The following is a 22169-nucleotide window of genomic DNA, read 5'->3' as shown; positions in this document are numbered from 1 at the left end:
TGGCATGCACCATTGCCACTGGATCTACCCCCTCCTGCAGCTTCCTTGCCCCCGTTCTCCCCCTCCCCCGCTACCTTACCTGCTTCAGTGGCTGTGGCAGGATTCAGCAACAGATGGGCCTCTTGCAGAAGCACTCCCAAAATGGCCACTGACAGAGCACTCAGCACATTTTGTGACATGCTGCTTCTGCATGATAGCCCAATCCTGCATTGGATTTAGCGGAAACATGTACCCCTAGAGATCTGTAAAAGCACTCCATTTAAAATATCACACTTACCAGACAGTATGAAAATAAGTCCAGCTACACAAGCGAGTTTAGCTTTCGTCTGGTCCGAGCCTCCAACTTTTGTGCACTTCATTCCAACTAGTGCAAATATGGACCCAAAAAATCCAAAACAGACAGCAGCAATCATCAGACCTCTACAGGCCTGGATGTAGCCTGAAAATACAATCATGAAAACTGGTATTAATTTGCAAGAACTTTCAAAGAGCTTTTATTGTAGGTCCAATGCAATAGTGACAATCCTAATTTCCTCTAAATTACTGGTTCCCAACCTGTGATCCACAAGACCCTGAAAAGTGGTCCTCGGGGTCTCAGGAAAAAAAAATCACCTTTGATAACTTCCAGCATCTTGCCAAGCAAGCACACTCCCGCTAACCACCAGAGAGGGCAGAGAACGAACTGCACTCAGCCACAGCCAGGGCTCTGTTCTCCACCCTCTCTGGTAGTCCATGGGGGAGTGTTCACTCAGGGAGACAATTCACCATGGACTACCAGAGATGGAGGAGAATGGACTGTGCACAGCCACAGCTGGCAACAAAAGCAGCAACCCACAAATCTCTATAAATAACAAATCTAATAAAGCAACCCTGATTAATACAAATTTATTGTACTTTTTGTGTGCAGGGGTGGGGGTGTGGATTTCATGTGGTCCACAATGATTCCAATTTTTGCCTCAGTGATTCCCAGGCTCCTAAAGGTTTGAAATCACTGCTCCAAACCATGGACAGGAGGCTAGAAATATGCCAATCGGTTCATACACTCCCTCAGGCCCATGTAAATTTCTCCTCTTCTTTCTCCTGTCAGCTGTAACCATAGTTCATTTTACATCTACATTATGTTAACATTGGCTAGTGCAAATGCAGATGGAGATTTTAATCATTTTTACAGTTTGTTCTCTGCTATGGTCCTTCCCTTCGCTTCCTCCACCTCTAAGCACCAAGAATTAAGCACAGCCCCGAGAGTCTGTTACAGGTTCTGATCCTGGACCTGAAATGGGGTCCGAAGTCAGGGGTCCAGGATGGGGGAGCCAGGTCCTGATCCTGGAAAGACTACTTAGTTTGTAGAAGCCTATTAGGGTCCCATTATTGTCAGTGCTCCAAACCTGAGTAATGCAATATGCTGTTGCCTTAAATGCCTTATGGTCATAATTGAGCTGACTAAAATAACTTGAAGAAGACTATTGGTTTCAAACAGTCTACTGCAAAGCAAGAAATCTGTGTAAACTATTTTCTTTCCAGTGCTGCAGCCATAAAACTTAAACAGCTCAATAAAAATAAATTTGTGTAAGTGTCCTTAAATGGCTGACAGCTTCTCAGCCCACTTCCTTTCTCCTCTGCTTCTCTTCTGCTTGCCCTGCCCATCTTCGACAAATATAATTGTGGACATCCACAGAAATGACGCAGAGAAACTATCACACCATCAAAGGGATCATCCACAGTTACCACACCTGATTAGCTGTTTGCGCACAACCTTTCAACAATGAACTTTAGCCCTGCCGTATGCCTGCAGCAATCCAACACATGTCCTCATAGACAGCTGCTTTAGATAAAGATATTCTTTGTGCCACAAGCTTCTGAATGTTACCTTGAAGATGCAGTTTCTGTGAATAGTCTCAGAGACTCGGTTTTCTGCCTATTAGCTAATCATAATACAATTCATAGTGGACTAAAAGAGGATTTGTTGATTTTGGAGTGGGAAGTCTATGAAAGGGAACAAACATGTATACCAAAACCCCGGTGCCAAACACTGGAAGCTAGGATTACCAGTTGCAACCCAGAGAACCAGTGATTACCATACCTCATTGCAATGGGAAATGGGGGTGAAGCAGGCTGTCTTGTCCTACTGTTCATCCCCCTCCATAACAAGCAGGATGCCAGGTGTACTACCCAAGAGGTGGTGGAGATAGGCAAAAAACATACCCACTTAACTTGAATAAGATGGACAGAATGTGGAAGGAATTGGTGGGAAAAATGGAGGCAGAGGGGAGTATAAGGCTAAATGTACAGTCCCTAGGTCAGGGATGTCAAACTCGTTTCATACAGAGGGTCAAAGTTAGCATTTATAATGCCTGCTGAGGAAATCATTAAGCAGAGAGTAACATTATTAAGCAGATGATGGTGCTGGAAATTAGCACCTTGTTCTCACATGGAATCTCATTAGCTACAAATGACAGAAGAGAAAATGCACAAATCATATTTTTCAAAATATGAGAGAGCCCAATTATCAAAATGGAAGAGGCCAATTATAATGGAGGCCAGATAAATTGCTTCCAGAGGCCACATTCAGCCTACAGGCCTTATGTTTGACACCCCTACTCTAGGTTGTGATTAGCCTAGCCTTGACCAGGGCTTCATATTTTGCAGCATGAAGAGCTGAAGATGCTTAGTTCATTAGACTCTGCTCCTTTAACTTGCTAAAATAAATATCTATCATGTTCCTCCTTTTGGGAAATAAATGATAGTAAAACCTTTGTGATGATTCCAGTGCTATTTTAGGGATGTTAAATGCAATGTGAAGATTAGCAATTGCCAAAGGACATAATTATTCCCCATGACTTCATCTGCAATTTAACCTTCAAATCAATTTTTGATAGCTGAACTAACAGCCCAATCTTATGCATATCTACTCAGAAGCAAATCTCATTCAGTTCAATGAGAATGCCAGGGAAATGTGTACAGCAGCTGAAGTGAATAAACTAACAGCTGACCAAAGAACTGAAACAATTTTTTTTACTACTCATGCAACAATTGCCAACACAGTTATCCACAAATGAATGTTGTGCCTGTATCCATTTCCAAAAATTACACAACCAAATTTAAACATAATTCAATTCAGATTTTGAGATTTTTAAAATTTCAGTTTACATACCAGAATTTGAATTACCACATCCAGCATAAAATATGCCAATTTACAAACATTCTATCAATGCTGCAAAAGCCACAATAAAGATACACTAGCAGGAATGTCACAGGATTGCCAGCTTACTGTTATACACGGATGCCTATGCCTACAGCAGCCAAATTCATGTTCATCACATCTTCAATACAGGAAAATCTTTACCCATCAAATTTCTGTATGTCAGACTGCTGTTGAAAAGGCACAGGAGCAGAGCCAATGAGAAGTTGGCAGCCTTGCACTTATACTAAAGAACGGATGGTTATCATTACAGCTTTGTAACTCTAACAACTCCATTGAAGAGGGAATTTGGCAGGTGCAATTTTTCTAATCTGTCACACAGTTGACAGCTGTTCTCTGTAGTCTGAACCAAGAGATTCAGGCAAGGAGAGAGCCTGATACAGCCATGAATGCACTTGGCCTACTTTGAGTGCAGGAGCTAGCATCTCCCACTCAGGGCCAGACCAAGAGCTCCTGTCACCTGATGCAGCATGCCAAATGCTGTCCACCTTACCTGGTGATGTGCCGGCCAGAGATCTATAGGGAGAAAAAAAAAAGGTGGAACCCCTACACAGAACCCCTTTCCTTCTCCCTCCACCACTTGCAGGAACATTTAGTCAAAAAGCAATAATTATGAAGAGAGACCCTGTATCTTAACAGGTGCACTGAAGACAATCACACTATAGCTATGTGATTGGAAGGTGGAATCTCCTCCATTTTGTACAACTTTCTATGCCATTCTCTGGCCTCTCAGAAGCAGAACTTTTCAACCTTATGGACAGATGATAGGTTTGCCAGTTTTTTACTCATCACATTTCTCCCACCACACAACAACATCAAACACACTCCTGCCACACATCTCTCCTGCCACACAACAACATCAAACTAAAAGAAGCTTTTAATGCAAGGAGATAAAATGCTCACTTGTTTATATATACTTACTTTGGTAAACCTTTATTGGCATAATGGAAGTCCACAAACAATAAATATGACATAACAAATAGATACACTTGACCAGGTATTAGCATCTGACCTTTGCCATAGAGACTATGGCACTAGAGACCACTAAAAATTCTGTCACCAAATTGATGATGGGAGGGGAATAATCGCTAAGAAGAATTGGGAAAGGATCAACAAGGGAAACAGGAAGAGAAGAAAGAAAAGGGCCAAGTAGGTGGGACCTAAGATTATGATGGGCAGAGCACCGAAGAAGGATGTGATCCAGGGTTTCTGGTTCAGCTGAACAAAACATAATCTATTAGAAGGGGGGGGGTTTAGAAAATCTCCCTTGGTGCATTGCATTGCATTGCAGGAAATATGTTCAGTCTCGCTAACATGAAAGCCCTTCTTTTGCTCAGATTAGTGAGATGGACAAAATAATTCGCAGGGTGGCCAAGGGAGGGGGACAATCCAAAGAAAAGGGGTGAACAGGTCAGATTTAGATTTGACAGTAGTGTTACGTATTCTTGCTCCCAGAGTTTGTGTTTGATTTGTTTATATATTTCAGGCTGCTGTTAAGAAACTCAGGAGCAAGGCCAGCAAAGGAGTTGGCAACCCTATAGTTAAGAATTTGATTTTGTCAATAATGTCAGCCGTTTGTCAGTAATAACCATTTGCCAGTATTTATTTATTTTTAATAACTGGGCTCCTGTGTCTTTACTAACTACATGACAGGAAAAAATGAAGCAGACCTTCATCTCCAGCATTGAGATGTGGTGAAGGAAAAAGCTTCACTCTGATGCTTTCTGCCCCTTTCAAAGCTATTAAAAGGCAAAGAACCTCTGCCTCTTAAAGCAAAAGCAATGCCATTTTCAGATTATTTTATTCCCAAAATTCAGCTTTTTTAAATGCTGACTCTTAACTGCAGTTGACCTATTGGTAGGGTTGCTATGCATCTACTGGCTGGTTCCTGTGCTGTTAAGAGCAATCAGAAAAATGTGTTGGTGACGTCTTTCCCACCACTTGTTTCTATGTCAGGAAAGAGTCTGCTGATGAATGTCTCTGTCTTAGGATGCTGCTAAAGACTGGCTAAAGAAGAGCAGAGCATGTAAAAAAGAACTTAAAGTGTATTCCCATGCCCATTTACCCAGAAATCCCACTGTATGCCATGGAAGAATTAAAATGAGACTGAAAAACCCCTGTACCATGCAAACAAAAATGCTCACTTTAATGCAATATATTTTAGAACATGCTTCGTGTCTGGAAAAAAATTGTTAGGTTTTCAATTAGCAACCCAATCAGAGATTGGCATGCTTATAACGAGATCCTTGGCCCTTAATCATAAATACATCTACATAAAGTTCTAACTCAGGTCTGCACAACCTCATACCGACTCAGTTGAATACAGCCCTTAATCATGTACTCTGGCCAACATGGTGCTTGACAATTCCTCTTGTTTTTGCAGTCCCAGACAGGCAGCAACAATAAGAGGGGTATTGAGCTCCAGTTGGGCCACCAGACATGGTGTGGTGTGGTGTGGTGTGGTGTGAAGGCTCAAATTATATAGATCTGCCGGATCTAATGTTACTAAGGTGGATATTCATTGCAAATCTTTTTCTCTTCCAGTTCTCTTCATCTGCAGTGTCCTTCTGGGTTACATTCTTCAGGTACACCTGTAGCTCAAAATTGGCCATGGAAGCCATTATTTTCTGACAGGCCCAATTTATTGGCACTGTTAGTAGCTAATTAACACATTAAGGTGCTGAAGCATGAAGGTATTTACCCAGAGGTCCGCTCAAGTTTAATTTATGGCTTGGTCTCCTAGGCAAACTGGTAAACATTCACCCTAACCAAAATAACTAGCATTTGTAAAAGACAACATGGCTGCCATTTACTGGTCAAAAGGGCAACACATGCTTTTTTTGGTAAGAAAATGGGAAGGAGCAGAAGCAGAGAGAGACGGAGCAAGTGAGGAAGGCATAATCAGCTCACTAAACCAACACAGAGTCATCAACCAGTAGGTTAATAATTAGCCTGATATACTAATCTGGTCTAATTCCCTGTGTCAAGGCAGGAGCAAGCAAACCCAAGTGTCTTAAAGCTAATCTTTTTAGGAGTGCGCCAAAAGGGTAAGTGGAAAGCAGGAAGAACAGAGGTATGAGTAAGACAATACAGGTCAAGGAAGCTATCTGTGTCGTATAACCAGGAAAAGGAATAGGAGGAAGCCTCAGAACAATAAGCTCCTTCCCTAGCTCGTGGTGAGCCTAACATACATTTTTGGGCAGTGACTTAGGGCGCAATCCTAACCCCTTATGTCAGTGCTTTCCAGCACTAGCTTAGTGGTGCCAATGGGATGCGTGCTGCATCCTGCAGTTGGGTGTCACTCACGGAGGCCTCCTCAAAGTCAGAGAATGTTTGTTCCCTTACCTCAGAACTGCATTGCCCTTAAGTCAGTGCTGGAAAGCACTGACAGAAGGGGTGAGGATTCCGCCCTTAGGCTGTTAAAGCTGCAAGAAAGTTTTTAAAAAGTCAGCAAGTCACTGCATTTAAATTGGGCACCCTTGTGTTAGAACAGTGATTTTCAACCTTTTTTGTCTCATGGCACACTGACAAGGTACTAAAATTGTCAAGGCACTTGACAAAAAACATCCGTTTTTTGACAATTGACAAGGCACACCATGCTGTTGGTAGAGGGCTCACATCCCCCAATAATGCTACTAACAAATGACCCTCCCCCAAACTCCTGTGGCACACCTGCAGACCATTTGTGGCACACTAGTTGAAAATGACGGTGTCAGAGGGAGTGAGATGCCAAATACAGGGTTTCTGTGTTGGTCATTAAAACAAAGGCAGCTTTCCTCACCCCTGCACAACATTTATCCAAATCCCACTCTGTTCAGCACTTAGAGGATACAGGAGCCCTGTCCTCTTTTTTGGTCCATCTAATGCCAACTTGGGTGGCCAACTTTAAGGCTCCTGGACTTTTAACAATACTGTAGAGGAGGGAATTTCAGCAGGTGCTGCTTGACTTCTATGATAAGCTGCACCTGCTGAAATTCCCCCTTCTACACTATTGTTAAATGTCCAGGAGCCCGAAAGTTGAAAGTCTGGCCACACCTGTTCTAAAACAAGAGGCATCAGATGGCTGAAATTTATACAGGAGCTGTATCCATAAGTTAGCAGAGTAGGGAACTAATAGTATGGTCAGAGGTTCTCAAACTTCTCGGGAGTAAACCTCCTGAGATAAGTCTTTGCGGGGGAAGGGGCAAAAGCATGGACGCAATTCTCAGGATTGTGATGCTAAAGGAGGGTGAAAGGGGTTGTTTTTACTTGCAGAGGGCTGCTGCAAATCCAGGAGTTGCAGGGAGCCCCAGGAAGCCCTCCACAGGGCTCCAGGAATGTTGAAAAAATTGGAAACCACTTCCTGGTTGTGATTGTGAAACTGGAAGCTGTTTCTGATTGCTTTTTTTTCAACATTCTAACACTTGGGGAGCCCTGCAGATGCTGCACAAGACTCCCCACAACTCCTGGATGGTGCAGCAGTCCTTACTAAGTAAAAACAGCCCTCTTCACTCCCATTTAGGGACGCAATCCTGGGGATAGCATTGCTACCTTCCCCCTTCCCTTAAGGGGGCAGAGGCCAGGGCTCTCAGGATGGGGTGTCACAACACCACAGTTTGAGAACTATTGGTATGGCCAGTAGCTTCTAAGAACACTCACTAGCCAATTCTAATGAACACAGCTTCAAAATCCCTTCACTGGCACCAGTGCAGCCCCAATTTCTATCTTCAACTCACAGCTTGCCACCTTCTTTTCTCACACATTGCTGCCTGACATCCAAAATACTTGTAGTCCTTGCACGGCAAAGGGTTCTCCTCCCCATTCCTATCAGACTAGATATCTTTGTTATCCAACTCTTCCTTCCCACTGACTGATCAAAGGCCACCGCCACCCATTCCACTTCCTCATGACTGCAACTGGCAGGTTGCACAGGTACTCCCCCCACTGCTTGATACCTGCATTGCTCATTTCAGTGGAATGGAGAAAAGAGAGTGATGCTGCAGCATGCAGTAGCAGCCATGGATATGTCTTTCCCACCCCTTGCCTTTCAAAGGGCACTGTTTCATAGATCTGAATATGGTTCAATAATCTGTGTGGAGTTTAGTGAGGGTGCCACTAATCACTAGAAAGGACCCCTGTTTAGTATCCTTGCCCTGCCAGATGTAGTGTTTTTTTCTCCCTCTTTCTCCATGCATTAGCTATTGAAGGCACAGGATCTGCCTGGAAAAAACAAGTTTCTCAAATGTTGCATTCAGGGAGTACCGTTTTTATTTTATTTACTCAAAATGCAATATCCTGGATTTCCCCTCTTGCAAGGGAGATAGTCAAAGCAACTCACAAAATTTTTTTTTTAAACTATAGTAAAAATAAAAATCAATAATAAAAACCAAACACATTCAACAATATACAGCAGTAGAAAGAAAAATCAAAGCAGTGTAATTAAGAGGCGATGGAACATAATTAGGCTCCAGAGGCAAAATGGATGAGAAATGCTTTCAGTCACCATTGAATCCATGAAAGTGATGGAGCCAGCCTCACATAAGGAGCAAGGAGCTCCATAATCTGTGTGCCCTGCAGAGAAGTCTGCCTTCACGCATCAGTGTGAAATGCACCGCTGTCAATGGTGGAACATGCAAAAAAAAAAAAAACACAAACCCTTCCAATTGATTTTAAGGAGCAGGCAGTTGCATCCCATTGATGCAGTTCTTCGAATATGGTGGTCTCAAGTCATTTAGGGCTTTAAAAATTAGAACTAGCATCTTGAACTGCACCTGGAAACAGACTGACAAACAATGCTGCTGATAAAACTGAGGCATGATGTGCTCACTGTGTCCCACTATGGCCAACAAGCATGCAGCAGCACTCTGCACTAGTTGAATTTTCCAAAGGGTCTTCAGAGACAGCCCCCTAGAGCACTTCACAGTAATCTGAGCATGATGTAACCAGTGCATGGGTGAAGACTGCAAGCTTTGATCCACAGGCTAGGAGCCAAGAGTTTAGGCTGCAATCCTATACACACTTTCCTGGGAGTAATCCCTATATAGCACAATGGGACTTACTTCTGAGTAGACATGCATAGGATTGTGCACTTAGAGCCCTTTAGCTCTTGCCCTTCAGTGTATGCCTCTGGGGGCACCACTCAGATAGCCCTAGGTATTCCTACTTCTGCCTTTCAAGCTAGCGTGCAGAACCATAAGTCACACACGGAACATGAAGTGAAGAAATCTCTTAGGACAGTGGTTCTCAAACTCTCTGGGAAAGTTTGAGAGCCACTAAGTGTTTGCTGCAGGCAGTGCAGGCGGGGGGGGGGGAGGCAGAGACGCGATGCTCAGCTTCCTGCCTCTGATCTGGGCGCGGGGGCACGCTGCCACTCACCTCTGCCTGCAGCAGCCTCGCAAAACTGGATGTGGTCACGATTGTCTTCTGGAGGGCTCTGCGCTGTGGAGGGCTCTATGCGTCATGATGCCCCAGTCTGGAAACCACTGTCTTAGGACAATATAAATCTGTCCATCAAAATCCAGTGGCTATATCCAAAGCCAGGATATCAAGCAGAACTGAAAAGGTTGCATCTGCAAAAATGTGTTCTATTGTAAAACAAAGTTACACTACCTTCCTTTGCATCTGAACACTTCAATGGGTATGGAGCTTCTTTCAGGTGCTATCTCCTCCTCCCCCCCCCCCCCCAGTCCAGGTTTTGGGAAAGCTTCTACTTTGAGGTTATGGTTGGTTTCCCTTGGAGTTCATAAATCTGCTCTGAAGGCAAGGTCAAGGTCTTTATGTTTTGAAAACAAAGAAGAGAGTTCATAGAATCACAATCCTTTAAGGGACCCCCGGAACCAATCCATCCAAGGGTTTCAGATGAACACAAACTCTTATACACAAAGCACCCTTAGTGCAGTAGTAGGAGCTTTGACCTTGCCTGGGAGAAAATGCTACAGAAGCAAACAAGGGCTTAAACAACAGGTGATGGTGTGCATCTCAAATCTTATCTTAAATCCACCACACTTCAACATTTTTGGTGGTGTACACTTGTCCCCTGTAATAAACACACAGGATAGAGACTTGGGTTAAACTGGGCTACTATACTGAAAACCAATCACAGAGAAAAACCTGCAGCAGGTCATACCTGAAACTCCTTCTTCTTAAGTGCAGGCAACTAACTTAGAGGACATAGCAAGCAACCATCTGTTCCCCAAACTGGGAGTTCCCGCCCTGCCTCAAAGACACAGCCTATCAATAGATGTCCCAAGCTTCTCTATGCCAACTTCAGAAGGTCAAGACACCTGGACTGTGCTGACTCCCCCAAGCCATAAAGTCTTTGAGGCAGCCTTTGACATCCAACCCAGTGGGTTCAGCAACCAGCCAGCCTCCCCAAGCTGGCAAGCCTCTGAGACATGGTGCTGGCTCACCCACCAACTTTTTCTTACCTCAGGGTACACACTAAAATCCATACTCCTGTCTCCCTATATCCCACCCAAGAGACCACCGCCACCACCCATTGAACTCCTGGAGAATCCATTGAACTGCTGGAGAATCCATTCCTCGATGGTGGGCCAATGGTTGATGAAGTGAAGAGTGTGATATGATTGTTGAAAAATGGAAAGGTGCCCTGAGTGGACCAAGTCACTGATGAAACAGTTCAAAGCCAGGGGAGGCATTCAACTATAACAGTTCTACATATTCCTGCATCTGGCATTCAGAATGCATCCCATTAGCATGGAAAAAAGCCATCATCATGTCGATCCTGAAGAAAGGCGATAGCCAAGAATGCAAGAACTATTGCAGCATCATTTTCCTTTCAATCATTGGCAAGGTGTTTATGAAGATCATACAGTTGTGGCTGCAGAAACATTGGGAACAGACCAGCTGAGAAGAGGCAAGCAGGATTCAGGTCACATCAGAGCTGCACCAATCAAATATTTGCCATTTGTCAACTGGTGTAGAAAAGGATCAGCTGTGGAAAGCCAACCATCATCATCTTCAAATCAGCATTCCATTGTGTTCACAGCCCATGCTGTGGAGGATGCTGGAGAATAAGCACATGCTGCTGAAGATCATCCAACTTCTCCAAGCATCATACAATGGTTCAACTAGCAGCATGCCAATTATAAGCAAACTATCTAATGAATTTGCTATCCAAACTGGAGTCCACCAGGGAGATGTCACTTCTCTCTGCTGTTCAATATTGTGCTTAATGCCATTAAGAGGAGAGCATTCAAGGACAGGCGTGGAGTTCAATATGATGTAAACAAGTTCCTGACCGACTTGAAGTTAGCTGAGGATTGTGCCATATTTGCTGATACAGATGCAGAGGCCACTGACATCCTTTTCCATATTGCCCAATTCTAAAGTCTAAGCCAAAGTTATGACTGCAGATGGATCACACACCAATGTTCACCTTGATTGAGTCCAGATTGAGCTGGTTCAAGAATAAGAATTCAAATACCTGGAATCACTGGTGCAGGAAAAAAAAGTGCCATCCATCACTGAAGTCCACTGCAGGATTGACCAGGCAACAGTAGCATTCACCTTGCTCAAATGGTGCCTCTGGAAGATGGTCAATATCTCCATCAAGACAAAACTTTGCCTCTTCTGAACACTGATCCTGCGGATTCTTCTGTACAGATCAGAAACATGAACTCTACTCAAATCAAATATGAACAAGCTCAAGGTCTTCCAGTGCAAGGCTTGAGACAGATCCTGGGTGTGATTGCCATTGTAATGAGACAATTCAGCTAAGGTGCAGTCATCAAGGTGCACCAGTCAAAGAACAAATCCAAAAACGAAGACTGCAATAGTTTGGACACATCTGCAGAATGAACACCAGTTGGCTGACACACAAGCTTCTCTGCCAAAAGCGACAACCCCACTGGAAGGTTCAGTGGGGAGCACCAAAGGAAATGTGGCACAGACATGTTGAGGTAGATCTAAGGAACCAGTGATTGACCATCAACCAGGCTAGAAATATCACCACCAATCTCCAAGAGTGGAAGAATATTATTAATGACACATGGAATCCAGCTGAGAGGACAAACTGCTCCCCAGCTAAGCACCAGTTAAAGACGAAAGTCCCCCGATCTACACAAAATCTGCCCAAAGTGACCAAACAAAGAAGAAAAGGAATGAACAACCTCGAACAAATACCAATCTGGTGTTTATCCTGGTTGGCTCTGTGCATGTGTGTGCACGTTCAGATCCTTTGTCTCAAAATAAATTTCACAACCCAAGAGTATTGTACCCTCTGTATACTGTATAATGAAGGAATAGGAAGGGGAGATCTTTTCCTCTTCTTTTCACTCCAAAAGAGAAACTAACACTAAACACCAACTTAAACTGAATATTATTTTTATATCTAAGCATTTGTATTTTGACTACATATGTAGAAGAAACTCTCTGATTGAAAAAAAAAAATTGTATGTCGGCACTTTAAAGATCTATGTAAATTAAATACTGATCACTTTTTTTCCAACCAAGGAACCGGAAAAGCTGAAAACCATTCAATATAATAATAGCCATCCTAGCAGTGAAACAATTAACATACCAACCAGTTTGCTACTCTTGAAGCATATATAATTGCAGGAGGCCTAGGTTTAAAAGCACACAGCCAAAAGCCTCTTGCATCAAGAAAGAAGAGCAATTAATCTTCCCATATTACAAATTAAGTGTTTCACAACAGTCAGTAGTTGTCCAGGCTTGGGGGGGGGGGGCAGGTAAAATTACCTCACTGGAACCCTTACATTGTGAGGAGTGAGATTTGAGAGCAGGGTGGCCAAACATCCTTCGCATAAGTCACATAGGTTAAACTTCAAGTGTGAGAGCTGTAAGAGAGATGCTTGAGAGCCTCAATATTGAAGAGGCTTTTAAATTCTTTAAAGTTAAATCATTCTTATTCTTTAAATTCTTAAATATATTTACTCACCATGAACATTAAACTTGTGTTTTAATCCAACTTACTCTGTGTTTATACCCAGTAAATCAGGGGTGCCCAAACCCCAGCCCGGGGGCCACTTGCGGCCCTTGAGGTCTCTCAATGCAGCTCTCAGGGAGACCCCAGTCTCCAATGAGCCTCTGGCCCTCCCGAGATTTGTTGGGGCCCATGCTGACCCGACGCAACTGCTCTCAGTGTGAGGGTGACTGTTTGACCCCTTGCGTGAGTTGTGGGATGAGGGCTCCCTCCACTGCTTGTTGTTTCACATCTGTGATGTAGTAGCGGCAGCAAAGGAAAGGCCAGCCTTGCTTTGTGCAAGGCCTTTTACAGGCCGTGAGTTATTGCAAGAGCGCGATACCATATTCTTCCGAGACTGAAGGTTGCCAACAGACATTGCAAGACCTTCATTCATTCATATAAGTTCACCCTTAATATATTCATTTATGTAAAATTATGTAAATTTATTCAAATTTTCAATGTAAATTAATTCCTTTTTCCCCTGGCCCCCAACACAGTGTCAGAGAGATGATGTGGCCCTCCTGCCAAAAACTTTGGACACCCCTGCAATAAATGATTATAAAGCTTGGAAATTTGTTATTTACCTTTTAAATTAATCATAATGCAAAAAGGAGCTCAGTCAACATATTTCTGCAAGCCACACATTTTATGTCAAAGAGATGCATGTGGCTTGCAAGCCACGGTTTGGCCACTCTTAGTGCCTCTCCCATGCTGGCAGCAACAGCAGTAACTGTTGATGCTTTCTCTTCTGTCCCCTACCAAGAAAAGGCAGGTAAACAGGGTGGGAAGTGGTGCTGGGGGGTACAGATACCTCCACAACACAGCCTCCTCTGCACTGTCACTCACCCATCACCTGTTCAGCTGTGATATCATCAGCTCATTCATTACTGCTGCTCCTCTTTGTTTTTGGCCAGAAGGGAAAGATGAGTTGGTGAGCTAACAGTCAGAGCAAGCCGGTTGATGAAATTGCTCCTGGACAGGCAGTTGGTGGCAGCAAAGACAAAGGCAGCTAGGGTGGCAGCTAATGGTGCTGCCTGTCCTCGCCACTCCCAACTCCTTGCCTGTCCAGCACTGACATCAGCAATCTGTTTCTAGGGCTCCAGTCTGCAGTGGGCCCTCTGCTAGCATGCAGGTTCTGGCAGGCACCTGACCATGCTGGCCACCAATGCTGGATCTGCTTCCAACAGTTTCCTGAAAACAGTGACAAAGTTTGATTCAGAAAACACAAATAGCTGTTTTCACAGTCACGCACGGCACGTAGAGCACAGTACACCATATACATTGTCATCCCTTGGCTCAGTACTGCATGCAAGGTGGCAGGGCCGGCCTAAGGAGCTGCAGAGCCCAATGCAAAACATTTTTGTGGGAGGGGCACCCCAGTGGGGACCCCCTACTCACCAGGATGAGCAGCAGTGGCAAGGCACCCAGCAGCAGCATTACCACCAACTGCTTCAGAGGGGGCCACTTTCAAGCCAGTCGGAGCCAAGGGTGGGCAGGACAGAGGGCAGACAGGCCTCTTGCCAGAGCAGCAGCAGTGCCCTGCTCACCGCACTTTCCTCACAACACCGAAGCATGGAAGAGCATCAGTACCAAGCAAGGTGCCAGCTGCAGCTACGAGTGCTCCACTTGCTGGCCCAGTGCGGGACCCCTCCAGGTGCAGGCCCAGTTTTGCCAAATGAGTGAAACTGCCGTAAGGACAACCCTGCAAGGTGGATGAGGCCGGACTTTAAAGTGCCACTGAAATCAGTGTATACAAATTCAAGGAAAGGAGCCCATCCTTGCTATCTCGAAAAAAAGCCAGCGCATACCTAACCCCCTTGCACAATATCCGCACTATTACAAATGAAATACCAGCATTTTGAGACAGTAGTTGTTTAGCAAAAAAGGCAGCAGTATATTACGTACTTGTCAAATAAGGAAATAAAGTGTAGCAGTTTCAACAACAGCATTTTTTACTAATATACACATGTACACGTACAAATATAACTAGAGAACAGGAACTCCAAATTGTATTGTTTTATCAACTCAAGGCACAACATTACACAAAACAGGGTGCCCAGAAAGGAAATGAATAGAGCAGGGCCTTGCCTCTAGCATTGAGGGGGATCCCATATCTGCACTGTTAAACTTTGTATGAGGAGTGAATGCTTTGGAGGGTACCCTTCAAGGACTTTTCATGGTCCAAAGTGGCCCAACACAGGGACTGGAAAGGGAGGTGTCAGAGAGAGTACTGGATAGTTCTGTGGCAGCGGTCATGGTAAGTCATTCAGAACAAATCAGGTCTTGCACAGGTTGGAAGAGGAAGTTGGAGCCGAAGAGATGACCACGTTCTGTTACTGCTTTTTCCTTTGCAACTCACCCAAGTCCTAGTTTGTCCTGAGTGACCATTGAGAGGATTGGGATCAGCTGCTACGATTTACCTACGTAAAATCGTAAAATTTACGATTTACCTGCTCGTAAAACTCGATTTACTTGCTCGTAAAACAGGTTTCCTTCACAGGGTTCTCCACCTTCTCTTTTCGCCCACACTCCCACCTGACCTGCATATGCATAAAGAGGAACAGGGAGATGCACACCTCCCTGGCAGGCATCATATCCTTGACTTTGTCTTAGGGGTATTGGTATTATGGACAATGAATGGACATTTTGAGAAATTAATTTATAGGCTTGCCTAATACTATTTCATAAGCAGGGAAAGAAATGTTGTTTCAAGGTACTACTTAAAAAAATTTTTTTTTCTGTATCTGTCACAACCAGATGGAACACACTAGGGCAGTGGTTCTCACACTTTTAGCACTGGGACCCACTTTTTAAGATGAGAATCTTTCAGGACCCACCGGAAGTGATGTCATGACTGGAAGTGACATCATCAAGCAGGAAAATTGTTAACAATCCTTGGCTGCAATCCTATCCGCACTTACCCAGGAGTAAGTCCTATAGACTATCCTTGTTAAAAACAGAGTAGCCTGTTCAATGTACAGGTCTGTAAGAGTTCCCCAAATGCAGTCACATACCATGGGAGCATCAAGTCTAATATATTAAAAATAAAATTCTGAAATGAATAGGGACCCACCTTAAATTGGATCATGACCCACCTAGTGGGTCCCGACCCACAGTTTGAGGAAAAACTGCACTAGGGAGTAGGGAGGTCCTTGAAATCTGTTATGAGGACGTTTCCAGTGTGTCTTTGAACTCAGAGTCAAAGTCATTTATATCCAAGACTGAATATTTTTAAAAGCAAATTCTTGAGACCAAAAAGCAGAATCTGTATATTATGAAACAGAATGAGGGGGCAGCACAAACGCTACACATTTGCATTCATAGAGATATCCTCAAGATGCACTTAATTTCTCCTGGTTAGTAAATAAAGTTTTAGGAATGGGCAAAATGAAGATTCAAATAAGCTATTGCTATTATTGCAGCAGGAAAGGACAGTATTGCAGTATAAAGGACAGGAAAGGACAGTAAAATCAGAATTGCATATCAGACAATAGCAGCCTATTCGGAGTAACTGATCAGAGATTTCTGTCATTACATTAAAGTTTCTGTCTGAATAACTAAAGCAGGGGTGTCAAACTCGTTTCATTCAGAGGACAGAAGTTAGCATTCAGGACACCTGCTGAGGGCCGGAAGTGATGTCATTACCCAGAGAGTGACATCATTAAGCAGCTGATGGCCAGAAATCAGCACTTTGTTCTCATTAACTGCAAGTGACATAAGAGAAAATAGGCAAATCTTGATCATATTTCAAGATATGGGAGAGCCCAATTTTCATGTGGGCTGCCCTTTCAGCAGTAACACCTCAGTACTGCTCAGCAGCTGAGAGCCTGAGCGCCGGATAAAAAGCTTCCGGGCCTTATGTCTGACACCCCTGAACTAAAGTATTACTTTTTGTGCCCACGATTATATCAAACCCTTTATCCAACCTCAGTTAAAACTCCAATTAATTTAAAGATGGGGGGGGGGGGTGAGACAGGAGGCAGACAAATAGTCTCAGAATTTTTTTAAAAAAATAATCTAAACAGTGGTTCTCACAGTTGTTAGCACTGGGACCCACTTTTTAGAATGACAATCTGTTAGGACCCACCAGAAATGATGTCATGGCTGGAAGCAACATCATCAAGCAGGAAAATGTTTTACAATCCTAGGCTGCAATCCATTGTTAAAAACATATACATGGTAGCCAAATCTGTAACATTTTCCCAAATACCATGGTAGTACCAAGTCTATTCTATTAACAATAAAATATTAAAATGAATGGGGGGGTGCACCAGAAATTGGATCACAACCCACCTAGTGGGTCCTGACCCATTGATCAAAAAGAAGCACTTCCCATTTGCATTTCTGTTGCAAATTTATGGATTTCCGCTTTTATGGGGTTTTCCCCCTTCCGGAAGTCCTGTCACCTGCAGCTGGACCCAATGCGCATCTCCTGTGCATGTTTCCTTAGATGTCAGCCTCACTGGCTCACTCCCAAGAAAGTGTGATAGAACTGTGACCTAAGGCTGCAACCCTATCCACACTTTCCTGGGAGTAAGCCCCATTGACTACAATGGGGTTTACTTCTGAGTAGACATGGCTGGGTTTGGGCTCTGAACCTTACAGCCTGAAGGCAGGCGTGGGAACTGTCCGGTTCCTCACATCCCTCGCCCAGGCTCTGATGGAACCATGCACCTTTTGCACATGCTGCTGGAAACCCATGCACTTGTGCAGATCTGGGACTTCCGAGCAGATCAACCAGGGGAGGGGGGGATGGTGGGAGACTTGCAGACCGTCCAGCGCCAGCATGGAAGGGAAGTCCTTGCAGTTGGAGACTCCGGTGGAATCGGTCACGCACGTCTTCCAGAGGTTGGACCAGAAGGTGGCGGTGGTGATGACGGTGCCGTCGATGGAAGACACTTTCCAGTAGTCGGTGGGCAGCGTGGAGGACTCCAGCACCCAGCCCGAGATGCCCAGCAGGAAAGCCACGATCTCGGCGGCCGTGCTGGCCATGGCGGAAGGGAAGGCGCAGCGACGCGCGGGGATCCGGAGAGGGCGCGGGGCAGGAGCGCGCGATCCCTCGGCAGCCGCAGCCCGACTTCGCCACCGGCTGAGCCTCCCTCCCCGCCTCTCAGCATCCTCCAGGGACGGGGAGGAGTCAGCGCGCCCAGCCCAGCCAGTAAGAAGGGCTCAGCAGCTCCGTCAGGGGTCTAAGGCTGCAATCCTAGCCACACTTTCCTGGGAGTAAGCCCCGCTGACTATAGTGGGACTTACTTCTGAGTAGACAGGCACAGGATGGGGCTCTCAGCCTGCAATCCTATTCACGCTTACCTGGGAGTAAGCCCCATTGACTCTAGTGGGACTGACTTCTGAGTAGGCATGCATAGGGGTGGGCTGTAGGGCTGCAATCCTATCCACACATTCCTGAGTACAACCCATTGACTATAGTGGGACTTCTGCGTAGGCATGCATAGGATTGGGCTGTAAGGCTGCCATCAATGCACACTTTCCTAGAATGCAAAGGGACTCACTTCCAAGTAAACGTGTATAGGATTTTTGTGCCCTTAGGCAGGTCGGCAGTAGGGTGTCAAAGGCCAGGAGAACAAGCCACCCGGCCTATTTTGTGACTTTCAAGTCATTTATCAGAAAAGTGAGGAGGCAAGGCCAGTTTGTGTTTCCTCTCACCACCATTTTATGTCCTTCCATTTTTATTTTTTAAACATTTTGTCCTTTCATCATTTTATTCTTCTCTTGGGCTGCTTGCTCTGGGACAGCTCTACTGAATAAACACAATAGGACAACCTGGAATTGGCTGACAGAGTCATCCTTGCTTCTGGTATACACATGCTTTTCTTTTTGCCCTGCGGACATCTTTGGCCAAACAATTTCATTTCTGCAATGCACTCCTATGTGCATGTGCAAATCCTGTTTATTAAAGATGACATCATGAGCTTTTTTCTTTCATCCCAGACTCTGAAACTATGACCAAATTATCATCACCCCAGCACCCTCATTTTATCTTTCTTTCTATCTATCTTTCAGCGTACAGGTGCCACCAGTGGTACTTGAGGTGGTGCCTGGTAGTACTTGCAGAACCCCTGGACATCTGCTGTCTGGCAGCAAGACCAGGAACGCAACTCAATAAACAGAGGTAGGAACTCAGTTCAGCAGACAGAGCTCCAAAGCATGCTTTTCCTCGCACGAGAAAGCCCTCTCATCCATCCTGAGCCTCTTACTGGTGTTTGTTGTATCGAATTTGGCCTCTCATAAGAACATAAGAACAACCCCATTGGATCAGGCCATAGGCCCATCTAGTCCAGCTTCCTGTATCTCACAGTGGCCCACCAAATGCCCCAGAGAGCACACCAGATAACCTCATCCTGGTGCCCTCCCTTGCATCTGGCATTCTGATACATAGCCCATTTCTAAAATCAGGAGGTTGCACATACACATCATGGCTTGTAACCTGTAATGGATTTTTCCTCCAGAAACTTGTCCTTTTAAAGGCATCCAGGCCAGATGCCATCACCACTTCCTGTGGCAAGGACCGACAGACGCTGAGTAAAGAAATATTTTCTTTTGTCTGTCCCAACTCTCCCAACATTCAATTTTAGTGGATGTCCCCTGGTTCTGGTGTTATGTGAGAGTGTAAAGAGCATCTCTCTATCCACTTTATCCTTCCCGTGCATAATTCAGAAGTAACTAATGATAATGGCATAGCCAGTAACTTCTGGTGGTACTTCGAAGAGGTGGTACAGCGGAGGACAAACCTTGAGAAACACTGTTTTTGGGCTAACTCAGAACTTACTCAACTGGTTGAAAATTGCAGTCTGAAAATAAGCAATAAGGAATTGACAACAAAAGTCCCACCTGCCTTCTGGATTTTGCCACTGTTTGGCCACAGATTTGGAAATTGTGCCATTATTGTCACATGCATTTCACATGCAAATACATGCATTTCCTCTTCAGTTTTAAAGCGTACAAAAACCACTTGATAGCTACATACAGTATATTGTTTAAAGCAGGGGTCTCCAAACTTTTTGGTTTGAGGGCCACACCAAATATCTGGTGTGGTGTTGAGGGCCGGGAAAAATTTTTAAATATAAAATTTAAATAAATAAATAAGAGATTGAACTTAGATGAGTGAATAAATGAATGAATGGGCTCATTCATTCAACCTCTCTGGTCCTCAGAATACCCTCCAGACACAACCAGAGCACAGCTCTGGTCATGTACAGTTTAGTGGGCCAGAGGCTTTTAGGGGACAAAAGGCTGGCTGCGGGCCGGGTAGAGGCTTGTTGTGGGCCACATCTGGCCCCTGGGCAGGGGTTTTGAGAACCCTTGTTTAAAGAAAATGTATTGAATTGCTTATCAACCTGTAATGGGTTATAGAACAAAAGGTGCTGTGAAAAAAGTTTCTTTTTATGAAAGCTGAAAGACAATCTACTGCAGCAACCTTTTCTGAAGGAATAAAATCACAAGCAACCATTTCCGGTTTCACAAATCAAATAGCAGTTGACAGCATTATTTGTTCCTTAGCCAGTATAAACAGATTAGGGTCGTCACGCCTCTTGTTCTAGATTGGTTTTTCTTTTTAATTTACTCTCTTTATGTTGGGCCACTTCAAACTCTTCCCTGCCCCTTGAAGTGACACGATTTTTGGGTGCTTGGGTGCACCTGGCCAAAGAGAAGACAGATCATTATTCATTCAGGGCTGAAGTGTTAACCTCTGCGTATCTAATCCAGTTTGTCTGAAGACCTGAATTCTGAAAAGGAAAACCTTTCAAGGCGTTAAAAAATCCAAGATACTAGCAAAAGCTCTGTCCTTGGATGAAAAAACATAGGAGATATGGAAAGTGCCCAAAATTTGAACTGTGGAACAGACTTTCACCCACTTGGCCATATTGGTGAATTTGAGTACCAAACAGTGCTTAATTTCGAAGACAAGTCTGGAGTTCAAGCTTTCCTGAAAACCTTGCTTTCTGACCCACAGCCCAATCCTATCCAACTCTCCAGCACTGATGCAGCTGTGCCAACAAGGCTGTGGGGGGGGGGGGTGGACAGTAACAAAGCCTTCCTCAAAGAACATTTTTTCCCTTACCGTGATGCTGGAAAGTTGGTTAAGATTGGACTGCCAGAAGCCTTTTGCTTTAACTCCAGATCTGTAGGTGCTAGTTGTGCTTATCTGCTAGTAAGAAAGTACACCATGCCCATGCACAGAACCACACTCTTCTAAAGCTCACACATTCCAGAGCTGAGCCCTGGCACTGAATCTTAGTTATGAGATTGAGTCATGGGCCATGGCTCACATTAAACATTGCTCCTGGACTTGAATCTTTATGGCCATTTGCCAGTTGCTCTGTTAGGATAGCTTACCTGTCTGGGGCAGGACTTACTTGCCTCACATCCCCTGGCCAAATTGCCAGAAACTCCTCTTCCAGGCAGCGCAAGCCACAGCTGGCCACTCAGGCTTTTCCTGGACTTTGGTGACTAGTGCTTTGCTTCTGCTCACACCTGAGGGCATGACATTGCTGCAGTGCTTCTCAGGGGAGGCTGCAGAGGCCACTCCCATTGCCACCCAAGTTGATGGTGAACTGAGTGTTGCGAGGGGGGGGGGGAGACCAGGAAGTAGAGCTTCAGCTGTGGGCATTGAGGAGTGACAGAAAAAATGATGTTTAGATACATATGGGGCTGTGTGACGGCAGGCAACAGTGCTTATATACCAAGTTTGCACTACAAATACTGTTGATAGTGGCTATATGGTTTTGAGAGGCTTGTTGCTGAATGCCATGGTGGTGACATGGTTATGTTGAACACAAACTGGGGCTACCCAACTCAGGACCCAATTCGATCCAACTTTCCAGTACCGGTGCAATTGCAGTGCAGCCCCAAGGTAAGGGAACAAATGTTGCCATACCTTGAGGCGGCCTCTCTGATTGCCTCCCCACCACAGGATAGAGTGCATGCCCCATTGGCATTGCTGCACCAGCACTGAAAAATTGAATAGGATTGGACCCTCAGCCAGTGGTGTAGCTAGCGGGGGGGGCACGATCCGCCCCAGGTACC

The 22169-nt window shown here is 44.7% G+C and overlaps 1 protein-coding gene across 2 annotated transcripts in view; it reads right to left on the bottom strand.

Annotated features, from left to right (window-relative positions):
* The window catches only part of CLDN10 (claudin 10), a 73906-nt gene that overhangs the window by 8218 nt on the left and 43519 nt on the right, over positions 1-22169 (bottom strand). The window contains exons 1-2 of one of the 2 annotated variants that reach the window (XM_066622235.1): positions 17897-18116; positions 278-439 (exon numbers count right to left, since the gene is read on the bottom strand). In XM_066622235.1, coding sequence (XP_066478332.1) covers positions 278-439; positions 17897-18116 — 382 coding nt within the window. Of the gene's footprint in view, positions 1-277; positions 440-17896; positions 18117-22169 lie in introns of those variants that run through there. The other variant, XM_066622236.1, reaches the window with a different exon arrangement.

Source organism: Tiliqua scincoides, chromosome 3 (genome assembly GCF_035046505.1).
Source record: "Tiliqua scincoides isolate rTilSci1 chromosome 3, rTilSci1.hap2, whole genome shotgun sequence".
NCBI lineage: Eukaryota > Metazoa > Chordata > Lepidosauria > Squamata > Scincidae > Tiliqua > Tiliqua scincoides.
Note: the sequence above shows the minus strand (reverse complement) of the source record. Positions and strands in the feature narration are given on the sequence as shown.